We start from the raw sequence: 12,807 nt of genomic DNA, 5'->3' as shown, positions 1-12,807 counted from the left end.
GGATCTATCAACTAATTATTATCAAAAGTTATTCTCGTTATTGTCCAATCTATTAGGCATATACTAACTCTAAATAGAGTCGTACCTTTTGATAAATCAAAACAATAAACAAATTACATTGATCATAATAATTATATCAAGATTAGGAGTATAAGCTCATTTAATGAATTAGAGAAAACGTTTTATATATTCAGTACAAAAATATCTTTTCTCTACTTGGTCCGTTCAATATACACTGAGTATACTAGCACAAGAAGTTGGAGTAAAACTACTCCCATAATCAAGACAAATTATACAATAATCTTTTGCTACAATCATCAAGATATTTTGTCCAACAATATCTTTGATTGTGAACATAGTTTATTAATTATGAGAACCAACAATTTAATCTTCTGTGCATGAGCTAAGACTCCATACACTAAATTGTCTACTACATAACTAAAAGGACACACATGTAACAAATGATCAATTTAAAATAGTACTTTATTGAATTGAATAAATTAAATAAACAATTGTTTTATAAAGAATAAAATAGAATACTATGTCTAAACCGCATGGTTAATAGTATATCCCAACACTGTATGCTTAACTTGGGTGAGGAACAAGCAACATTGATCTCTAGGAATTTGACACTAGTTGAAAGCAGAAATGTAGCGAACGAAGATTATCTATTAGATGATGATATTGAGTGCTTCTATCCTACAAATTAGTAAAATTTCTATGAGTTGAACACGGAAGCTAATAACATTATTAAAATTATAGTATACCATAAATTTGCATAACTAGTAAAAAAAGACAAACACCAAATATAAAATAAACATAAAACATAAAATCTCCTGAAACGATAACTGCTAATGTGTCGATGCTACATAACACACACAAAAAATACAGATAAATTTATTTAAAAATACAATATTTTCAAAAAACGAATGATAACAATATACCGCCTATCAACTTTAGATGATCCTTCTACCTTTTCATTTTCATTCAGCTATTTTCAGATGATCTCTCTCGTGTTCAATTTCGGTCAACCTATCTTTTCAGTGTTTTCTTATTAGTTCCGATTCTTTCAATAATGTTCTAAGAAAATTCATATCCTCTTCGGCTTTTTTGTACTTATGTGAAGTTGCAGCATCAACGTCAACCGAGGGACTTCTCAACGGAGAGTTTTGATCGTTGGCTCATCGTGCCACCTAAAATAGTTGCAAGCCCCTTTATTCTACAATATACAACAAGTCAAGTAATTATGGTTTTTATCAGCCGTTGAAGTCCTCAACTTACAGTAGTCTCAACCGTGGCAAATTTGGCATTCTATGGAGTGCATTGAACTTTGTGAAAGCATAAGACACAACGAATCTTAAGGTGAAGTTAAAGAAGAGAGAATGAAAGAGAAATTAAAGAAGACAAGCTTCGATTCTTCGAGATGTATTTTACGTTACTTTGGTTCTAGACTCACTGAAAACTGTCTCAAGTGTGACTCTTTCAACTTTAAGAATACCTTTAGGAGACAGATCATTAAGACTTCTTTTGTACTGCAGAACAATTGAGTAGTATTTTCCAACTTAGGGTATAACTAGAAATAAATTGTGAATTACCCAAGAAAATCAAGAAAAAGTTCAATAGGACAAAAACTGAAAACATTAGTATCTGAAAGTAGTAAGCAAAAACATCCTGATAAGCAGTTAATTGACAAAGGGAAAATAAATAGAATAAACTGTAAGTTGTCACTGTCACATGCAAATAAGTTACAATATTCCACCACAGAAAATATTTTTGCAGGGATTGGGTAATTTTGGATTCTAAACCCTTGGAATTACATCTGTATTCTGGTATGATCAATTTGCTTGAACTTAAAAATGGTGAAAACCGAGTAACATCTAAGTCGAATACCTCTTAGACTAATAATAGACGGGTCAAAACAAGAACTAATAAATTAAACATGACTCATCCTTTTTCTGGAAAATTAGTATCCTGATTTCTCTAAATCTCCGGGGCTCAGTATCCCACAAGGCTGGTGTTTCATATAGCCACCCAATCTTCCAGATTTATTTAGTTTTGTAAACCAATTTCATTTGCCGCTGAGACCATGAATTGTTAAAAAAGAACACTCTGTCCGTCTCATTTGGTGCAGATTGATTAGATGGACTGTGGGGCATTAAGGAAAACTAAAAGCTTGTTCCAATCACAGTCCTCCATGTTTTGTGACATAATAGCACCTCCCACAGCCACGGCCAAAAGAACAAGGGCAAATCCTTTCAGACATCCATGTCCATGAGACAGCCTTGATAGCAAAACTCTACAATACTTATCTGCATCTCTGAAGTGTGACTGGTGAGCATCCACTGCACCAGTTAATGATTTCTCATTCTACAAGCAAAAACGAGAAGAAAAAAAGTCACTTTAAGAGGTAAGAAATTTCTCAAGAACAGAAATTTTGACTTGGATCAGTTTGAAGCAAATGTAAACTAGCAACAACTGTGGCAAGCAGATGTAACCCCACTCACCCGCCAACCTGCCAGAATAAAAAACAACAATCAACTGACCGCTATTAGATGTCCCGTGATTCTGATATTGCTGGGACTAAGAGCCTGTTTGGCCAAGCTTCTGGAAGGTCAAAAGCGGACTAAAAAACACTTTTTTTAAATTTGACGTGTTTGGCCAGAACAGAAAAGTGCTTTTGAGCAACAGCAGAAGCTGAATCTTTTGGAAAGAAACTACAAATTCTATTCAAAGAAGCAGAAACAGAAAATTAATTTTTTCAAGACAAAAATATCCTTACCATGAATTCATTCTTTTTAAATTATTCCTCATTAAATTAACCTTTTCCCTTTCTTTTTATTTTTTTGTTTCTACCATCCTTTTCTTCTCTTTTTTATTTCAGCATATTTTTATTCTCCTCCTATCCCCTTTGGAATAGTCTATCTACTACATAAATCTCTTTTTTTTTAAATTCTATCTTTTCTTCTTTTCTTCGTCTCTCATTCCTCTTTGAAATAATTTATAAGGCTAATCACTAGATTCAAGCACTGATTTTCTTTTTTTCTTTTGTAGTATACAAATATTATATGAATTCTAGTTTGTAATTTATTTCTATTTCTTTTTGGCATGCATGCATATATTACAGTTGAAAGAATGCAATACTACCTAATAGATTGTGTTTCTATATTTATTTAAATAAAAATAAAAATTATTTAAATTCTTTTACAATAGATATTTAAATTTGGTTTTCTTTTAAATAACATTAATTGTAAAATTCACATTGATACAATTTTTTTTTGTAACTTGACACTCCAAAGTACTTTTGGAAGGACTCACCAAACACAATTTGCATATTAAATATTGCAAAAAGCACTTCTTAATGAATTGGCCAAACACAAACTAATATTCTCCAAAAGTACTGTTTCGAAAAGCACTTCTAAATAAAAGTACTTCTCAAAATAAGCATTTTGGCCAAACAGGCTCTAAGTAGGACAAAGGTTGCTAGGACAGAAAAGCTATAACTACGAAGACCCCCCCCCCCCTCCCCAAAAAAAAAAGTAGGATTCAAACCCACTGGCCCAAGAAAAATGAAACAACAGAATACAGACTACCTTTTGTCTGAAGCTCTTGAGAGTCTCCTTCAAAGCTTCAAGAGAAGACTGTCTCCTAGATAACTCCTTCCACTCCTCGTTGAGCTTTCTCAACACTGCAACACTTGCTTCTATGTTATCCAGGTAAATCTTGTCCTGTTCAGAAAAAAAAGGAGACAAAATAACTGGATAAGAAAAATCAGAAAAACTTAACTCCTATATATTCTGTAAAAATTACTATGAACAAGATTTTAACAAAGAGCAAAGTATTTGTATAGCTCGTACCCACTGCTTGTAACAGTCAGCGCTCTGGGTCAAACACCAGTTGAATATGTTAGTTGCCTCTCCAGATAGTTCTGGATTGCCTGCAGAAGAGCCAAGGTAAACCTTGCATATCAGCCAATCTACAATCTAGAAATCACATAGATGAGCGTAGGGGTGCCAAATGCGCAGGTTGGGCTAATTTTGGGCAGTCTAAATGGGATGAGTCAATAAATGGGCGGGTCAATAACCCGCCCAAAAGTTCGCTGGGTCAAGTTGGGCTAAAATTTGGGTCATAGCCCAACCGCCCAACTCTTACCAAGCTTTAATTAATATGTATTGTTTTCTTATGAATTACTTAATTATCAAATAAGACATTTTTTCTTTTGTTTATGGTCATATATAACATATTAAAGAAAAAATATTTTAAAAGATATTTTAGCAAAGCTACTCATGGATCAATTTGGGCTGAGATGGGTTGGGTCAAGATGGGCTGAGTTCAACAAATTGGCGGGTCAATGACTTTGGGCTGGTAGGGCGGATCAAATTGGTTTGGGCTCAAATTGCCACTCGTAGATGAACCGAACCAGAGAAAAGAGTTCAAGGAAAAGATACCTTCTGCAACTGCTTTCACGGCTAGTAAAAGTATCTGTTGTGAAACTTGCTTCATTGCTTTGCTTCCTGGGGAACCAGCAAAGGCAACCTCCTTGAGGATGGGATATACTGCCTCAAATCTTTCAGTAGCCTGAAAATAGAAATAACTAAGACATTAGAGAACCAAAATCCGACCACTACTAATGGAAACAGAAGACAGAGAAACGCTCAACCACACCTTGACTCGCGCAGAGGGAGCTGGGAAGGTCACCCGTAAAAGCAGGTCAAGGGATGAAGGTGGCATCAGACGCTCTCCCTTCCTAACAGCCCCATTTACTAAAATTGTACGAGCTTTTGGTGCAGAGAGAATCCTGAACCACAAAGATATAATTCAAGAAGCTTGTATCAAGTGAATGCAGATGAAAATGCAACCAAGAGGTGCAATCAAAAGTTACAGACCTTTCTACCAACTGCAGAATCAAGTCCCTGGTCTGTGGATTAGAACCTGATTTCCCTCCAATTAAAGGCAAGGTATGATGCGCCCACAAGTACAATCCAACACAGAGATCTCCCTGACAGGCCTTTATCAGAGTATTACGTGTTACCGTCAGAAGGCCAATATAAGGTGGAGAATAAACAAACAGTAGTTCTGTTAAAAAATGTAGCTCTGTCTAACCTGGACAATCATCCATGCAATGACTGAAAGTTTGTCTTGCCCTTGATACTTTGGGCTTTCCCGAAGCGTCGGCAGTACGTTGATCAAAACATCAGGCTTCCGTCGTAGTACCATTGCCAACACCAGAAACATGGCAACCTGCAATTTAGTAATTTGTAGCACAACTATCAGCGCATGATGCAGTGTTATCAAGAAAAGCTCTAAAACCCGCTCTGGGTCTATTGGGGCTTTAAGCGCAAAGTGCATGAAGTGTGGGCTTTTGTGAAAAAGGCACATTGAAGGGGAAAAACAATATAAACGTAATTCAAGAAAAATTTAAAAAGCTCATTAATGTTTTCCTTAACAGCTAGTGCACTTGTTTGCCGATTATATTTGTTGTTTATTACCACTCGATTCGAGATAGAACTCATGCGCAGTAAGGCGCACACTTAGTACCTTGCATACAGTGAAATGCAACTTAAGTGACACGAAGCGCCCTCCTTGAACTTTTCTGAGCTTCAGGGCTTAAGCGCTAAATGAGCCTTTGACAACACTGCATGATGTCAAGGTTTTAAGAGGAAATCGTCCGAGGAAGTCAAGATATCATGCAAACAAAGCATGACATGGCAATTGGGTTGATTACAACAATAATGCCGAAGGAACTGTACTTGGTTATTGTGAGCGTGTTGTCCTGCTAATCTTAGCTAAGACTTATTTAACTTCAACTATAATGTAGAATCAGGACATGACTTAGTATTCGCAACAATAAATAATTTGACCTACTTAAGTTCAACTAAAATGTCAAATCAGAACATGGCTTAATCTTGGCATCAATTAAGTCATGCCCCATCAATCTAAAATCTAGCTTGCAGTTATTCTTTCATTTTCGACTCGAGTGATTGGTTTGATCAATTTCATCCTTACATGACCTTATCTCAATCGAGAAATATGCTCAAGTGATACTAAAGAATTAGATAAAAGAAATTACTTATGTCACCATGACTAAAATTATATGACTTTGAGAGTAACATCCACATTTTTAATGCAAAGTAATTTTATCCTCTCCTTCACCCCATTTGGCATCTTCCTAACTCTAAAACCTAATAGTGAATACAGAAAAGATGCAATATTCCTAGTACTTCTCACCAAACTGATTTACTCTTTCCCTCTTCCCTTTCCTCTCAGGATTTCCTTCTTTCACGCTTTACCTTTTGCAACTTAATCCCAGAAGGCGCAAAAAAATAAAAATAGATACATCTCCTTCTGTATGCCTGAAGGCTTCTGCTTTTATGAATAGACACATAAACACACAGCGAACTCATCATGCACAAACTGAAAGAAAATCTTTAGAGATACCTGAGATTTTGACGACGTTTGTTGACCGCCTTTCTTGGAGCCCTTAGAACCTCCTAGTTGGGTTGCCAAGTCTACAACAATACTGTCCAATGCCCACAACACAAATGATCCAAGAGACTCGTAGGAACGTTGGTTGATCCAATCCACTGAAGTCTTATAAACTGGTTCAGGAAGATGTGAGAGAGGAACCTGTTTGTTGTAAATCAAGTTATTAATCTTCTAGCCACGTATGGTGCCAACTAAATAATTGAAAGCAACTATCACTCTGTGCACAATATTTGAAACTGCATATCTAAAGGCAAAGAAACATATAGCTTTCATCACATCATACACCAATTATGTAGCCAGTACCATCCATAGAGAGCGAAAAAAAGTCATTGATTTAAGGAGCAGCAAATCACATTTGCTATCCATCATGTATTGGGTGTAGATCTAACAGAGAGGTACAAGCCCTTGACTGACAACTAGATGACCAACAAAGAAAGCCTAAATGTAAGCCAAGTTCCCCGCATCGAGATACATCAAGAATGCCAATGGAACCTAACTGGTTTTACATGAATGAATGACAAAAAAAGCACATCATCAAAATCTTAAAGCAGAAAAGAGGAATATTTATAGAAAATTTGTAAGTGCAGCCAAATTTCTGTCATAGATGAAAGGAAAGGTTGTAATCATCATATTGAAAGCACGAAAGCATAATCACTGTCAGAAACTTCATGAGGAATAATATAGCACTTCACTTTGTAACATAGAGCTCAAAGACAAAAATTCAGGGACCAGTGACCAAAGAAATCGAAAGCCTATAGTGTTAAATATACAAATGATCAACAACTTGGTAAATTCAATGGAATGCTATGCCAAATGTTACAAATTAATACTCCTTCCATTTCATTTCACGTGTCTTAATTTGACTTACCACGGAGGTTTAAGGGAGTAAGAACTTTTGAATCTTGGGTCTTATTAAACTAAGATGTATTACATACTCAAAATGCCATTTGAATCTTGTGGTTTTAAACATGCCATGTCATGCCTACAAGGAAGTGTTGTTAAGGGTAAAATCGAAATGTTAGAATTAAAGAGTTACTAAATATGCATTCTCTTTAAACAGTTTAATAAAGAAAAGTAAAACACAAAAACTGAAACAGAGGAAGTACTTTGTTTTTTCCACAGCACCTTGTGACTAGGCGTGGAGTTTATGATATTACAATTTTCTTAATAATGGTGGTACCCTGGCAAACATGCCGGCAACTCGTTATATCCATACTTGCATCCTCCCACTACCACTAGTACAGGTATCAACAAATCTAATCCACAAAGGCTTTGGCAGATTGAAGGAAATCACCCAACTTTTTGCTTATGGTAGAATTCAAACCCTGGTCTCTCATGGCCTTCATCCCAATTTCATTGACAGTTAGGTCACACCTTTTGAATGCAGTTTAAGATATTAGAACCAAATAAGTAGGTGTGGAAGAAAAATATCAAAGTAACAATGGAAAACTTAAATTGATAGAAAAATTTAACATAAAGTTGGGTTTGATTAGTCATTTGAAGTCTTAAAGCTTGGAAAATTTTATTAGTGTCAAAATTTCAAACATTTGGAGGCGTCCAAAATACAAAGAGGCGGAGAGAACAAAGCAAGCATTTCAATGTATATCAACAATTCTAAGTAGTATCTCATACACCACAATGCATATCCAAACATTTATTCAAGACACCAACTTAGCAATTTGGCGGAAAAAACAAATGTTTCTTGCCAAAGTTCTCAAATTTGATCATGAACTTCAAAAATCGATGAAACTCACATCTGCAATTTTACTGATTGGAGACTCCCTGAACAATTTCAACCACGGAAATTGTGAACCAGCCACCGCAGCAAATGAACGTCCAAAGTAATCCGCAAATCGCATCAACTGTATTTCTTGCTGAGATTCATACGAAACCTTCAAATAAAGACACCCAAAAAAATCAACACGTGGCTTTTATGAATGGAAAAACGAAACCATGCACAAATGGATATAGATCTTCCCCTTACAGTTACATCAGCGAGAAAAGCAGCTAGATCAGCTGCATCGATCTTCACAGCGGCTTCAGCCACAGTTACTTTTGGCTTCTTCGGCTTTTTCACCTTCTCCTTCTTCTTCTCCTCCACCGCACCGTTCTCCGCACCACGTCTACCACCTTCCGCATCGCTATCCTCATTTTCATCGTCCGACCGGTGTTTCAGCCCCAATCTAACCGGAGCATCGTCAACGCCGTACATCGCAGCCGTCTGTTCCGCAATTCTCTTGCGGCGTTCATCGGAATGCTTCTCGAGCGACTGAAACACATTATCGGCGCCAGGAAGGACAGATCCGTTGGAAATTACTTTGCCGGAATCCGACGGTTTTGCCTGCTTTTTCTTCTGCTTTTTCGCGTATGTAACCTTTTGCCATCCGTGAGTGGTGTCGGTGATTGGTCCAGAGTGATTTGGTTCGAATGCAATCGATTTCTCTGCCATGATTTTCTGTTAGGGTAGGGTGCCGGAGAAAGAGAAACGGTCAAAAAAAAATAGATCGGAATTTGGGGAAGAGAGAAAGAAAAGTTTGGTCGGAGACTATATAAAGGGAGTTGACTCAGTAACGGGTTCCGTGTTTGAGAAAATTACGGAATGCCATTTTTCGAGTATGGAAGCGTCCGTCAATATTGGATGATCGTATACATTTAGAATTTAGTTTGTAGAAGTCTTTAAAGATCGGCAAAAAGGCAGAAAGAAAAGTCTTTCAAGACAATTTCATTTCTAATTTCTATTTCTAATTTAAATTAAAAGAAAAGGACTCGAATGTTCTGTTGAAAAGAGATAAGTGGTTGAATTATCTTTCGACGTCATTTTGGAATGTTAATTTTCAGAAAACTTTTTATTTTGTTTTTGAAAATCAAATTTAAGATATTATTCAAAATTTGAAAATTCATAATGATCTTTAACAAAAAACCTATACCACGGACAAGGAGCTCGAGAAAAAAATAATCAAAAGTTAAATAAATGCCCAAACAAAATGCATGCTCGACAATATGAGAATAACTTGTCCTACTTAGAAGCTCGAATAAGTTGAGAAGCTCATTGATATTCGACAAAAAGTCTATATTTGTTATAAATAGAATTTTATTTCTGGTGAATGTCTATATTTAGAGAGATTTTAGGGTTTATTAGTTGGTGGCTAAGTCACCATCTCCCTATAAATAGAGGGTTCTATTCCATTGTAATTCATCCCAAATCAATAAGAATTCTCTCCCTCTACTTTTCTATGCAATACTCTTCTTCTACTTTTATTGTTTCATAACACGCTATCAACACGAGACTCTAACCAATTGAGTAGAAGCTTTGGGATTGAGCATAATAATTGTCAATTATTCTATAAACTTCCTTCATGATTAAATTATGTATTTAAGGTAAGTATTTTACTTTATTTTTCTCTTTTAAATTCTTGAAATTCTATAATTTAATTTTATATACAAGCAATGACAACAAAGATTGATTATAACTCTAATGGAGTTTGTAAGAAATTATAACAACCTGAAGTGGTAAAATTTCTATGCCTCGCCATGATCAAATTCATGTATGATTGTGGGCAAAGAATTGAAAACTCGTCCCATTGAATTTGCTCCATTGTCATTCCCTTAAGAGAATGTGATAGCAGTATATGATAAGTCTGAAAGAACACAAAATTATTACTATGAATGTATTAATGAATGTGGACGTGGCAATAGACGAAATTATAATCGTCATCATTGTGATAATGAGAATAATAAGGATTCTCAAAATAATCCTTCACTCTGTGAAAGTAATATTTGTCATCGATTTGACATGAGATTCTATAAAGCACATATAGATGATTATGGTCCATTCATGATGTGAATGTGACACCATCTGATTTAAGAATACATATTCATTTTTGGAAGAATATGAGCGTGCTAGTGGTGTATACCACATTCACCTCTAGAAGGAGGTTTGAGAGGAAATAAATATAATGTCATTATTATGGCATAAATGGTCATTGGTCACGTACTTATTGTACGCCAAAATATTTGGCATTGTGATTACTAAAAGACAACGGCATACGTTCTTTGTCTTGAACGTATATTAAAACTGGTATTGGTATTACCATATGGAAAGAGAAATTTTCTCTATAAGTGGTATAACTACTTATACACCATCATGGTTTAATTAACTCTCAAGACCTTCTCGGTTAATAAAGAAAACCTATTTATTTTAAAAATATCATTCAGAGTTTCTTTGAATAAATCAAAGATTTCATAAGCGCTTTCGCCAACCAATATAACTCTGATATTTATTTCCTTTCTAAATTATAGAAGATAATGATGTTGAACATCACCCCATTATACATACACTTCTCAATGGGCGAAAAGAGGTCAAACATGATGTGTTTATTTGCTTATGGTGTTTAAAGTGGATGTTTATTGATATAAAAACTCATATCATAATAAACTTTGAGTTTATTGTTAATTGCACACCTCATGGTGTAAACCTGAACTTTATCAATATTGATAATTTATTCAGTAGGCATAATTGGTTTAGCCATATCAATTTAAGTATGATGTACAAAAATAATAGAGAATTCACATGGGTAAATATTAAAAGAACTAGAAAGTTCTTTACGGATTCTCTTATATTGCTTGTTCTCATTAATTAATAGATCAACTAAAAATTGGGAATTGAATNCAAAGGCAATGGCTTACCGCAAAGTTCTTAGAGAAGAGCGAAAAAGGAAAGAAAGCTCGCGCATCTGAGAAGGGAGGATCCTTGCACACTGGAGGTGCGATCAGCCTAGGGACAATAGAAAGAAGAACGGTACATAATTGCTTAATTTATTTTAATTTTCAAAGTATATCTATTCTGTTTATTAACTAAAATTTATGAGTTTTCAGGAAAATAAGTTGGGGCGTCCGATGAACCAAGATGAGCTATTCAAGGAGACTCATATTGTAAAGAAGAAGAAAGAGACGGATCAAGAAAGGTGGGTCGAGGGCCGAGCCTCGACTGTACATGTAAGTTTTCACTTTTCATTAAGTATTTTGATTTACTTTTATATAAATTTTGAAATACTAGTTCAATGTAATTTTTCTTATAGGGTCGCTTCACAGCTGAACTGGAGGAATTCATACGCAGTCAGCCACCTAATGAGTCGGGCGAGCCAATCCAACCTTCAGACGAGGATGCTGAAAGAATGTGGACGGAGGCTGCTGGCGGTCCAAAATGGGGGAAGGTATACGGGCTTCCTACTAAGAAATTCCATCGCTATAAGTGTGGAATGCAAGGAATAGGGACGTCCTCGCAGGCCGAGCTACTTGATGGGGAGAGTCTCTCCGCTATGCGGGAGACTGTGACAAAGCTCACATTCGAGCTAGAAGTGGCCATGGAAAGAGAAAAGCTTAGAGATGCTCAGTACATTGGCATGCAAGCTCAGTGCCAAGGCATGCAAGAGCAGCTCAAATCTCTCCTAGCTTCTGGCATTTTTCGATTCCCCGATCACGTGAGTCATCGCCGGAGGCTCCCCTTCCCCGTGCTCATTCCTCCCGTCCTCCAAGTGCTCGTTCCTCCCGTCCTCCTGTGATCGTTCTTCCCGTCCTCGACAAGTACACCCTTCTGGATACCGTCTTGGTGATGAAACTTCATCAGACGGTGATGATAATGATGTACAAAACAATCCTTGACTTTTATACACTTTGAACTAGACAAATAGAATCGGTTTTCGAATGGGCTTGTAATAACAATTAACTTAGTTTGGTTAGCTTAATGTGTTAGTTCTATTGAACTTTATACTTTGCTGGTTTTAATGTTGTTGTTAATGTTGTTGTTGTTATTGTGTTGTTTTGTTGTTGTTGTGTTGTTGTTGGTTTTGTTGTTGGTATTGTTGTTGTTGTTGCTTGTAATAGGGATTTGGTATGCTGGCAGGTGGTGTAGCTGCCAAAACAAGCAGTTTCTACCAAAATTATACCCAGAAAAGTGTCACGCCCCAAAACCGAGGGGCGCGACCGGCGCTCAACCGAGTAAACCCGACTGAGCAAGCCTGTTAGATTTCATTCTACCCAACTAGTTCATGAATAATGAGGGAATGTTATCTCATTTAATCAAAACACTAAACACTCTTCCATTAGCAACTTTTATTTCATTTCCGTTAATGGCTTCGTTCATAGTTTACAAAATATTACAAGTTTACAAGCTTAATGAAAACATGTTTATCAAGTACAAACATTTCTAGTCCGGACCCCCAACATTGACCACCACCCACAAACTGTCTACGGAGCCTCTATGTACAATAGAAGAGAAATAGGAAAATGCCGGCAACAAGGCTCCGGCTATACCTCAAACACGAT

At 36.1% G+C, this 12,807-nt stretch overlaps 1 protein-coding gene across 1 annotated transcript; it reads right to left on the bottom strand.

Moving 5' to 3' along the window:
* Window positions 1–1,675: 1,675 nt before the first annotated feature.
* Window positions 1,676–9,117, bottom strand: LOC109219694. Its single transcript, XM_019384169.1, has 10 exons — window positions 8,468–9,117; window positions 8,238–8,375; window positions 6,436–6,624; window positions 5,101–5,238; window positions 4,884–5,005; window positions 4,663–4,795; window positions 4,446–4,575; window positions 3,855–3,934; window positions 3,591–3,725; window positions 1,676–2,367 (listed from the first exon to the last, which is right to left on the bottom strand). The coding sequence occupies exons 1-10, from the start codon at window positions 8,930–8,932 to the stop codon at window positions 2,137–2,139; spliced, it is 1,761 nt and encodes a 586-aa protein (XP_019239714.1). The 5' UTR covers window positions 8,933–9,117; the 3' UTR covers window positions 1,676–2,136.
* Between the last annotated feature and the right edge of the window lie 3,690 nt (window positions 9,118–12,807).

The sequence above is a fragment of the Nicotiana attenuata genome, unplaced genomic scaffold (genome assembly GCF_001879085.1).
Source record: "Nicotiana attenuata strain UT unplaced genomic scaffold, NIATTr2, whole genome shotgun sequence".
Taxonomy (NCBI): domain Eukaryota; kingdom Viridiplantae; phylum Streptophyta; class Magnoliopsida; order Solanales; family Solanaceae; genus Nicotiana; species Nicotiana attenuata.
This window is presented reverse-complemented; position numbering and strand designations above follow the sequence as displayed.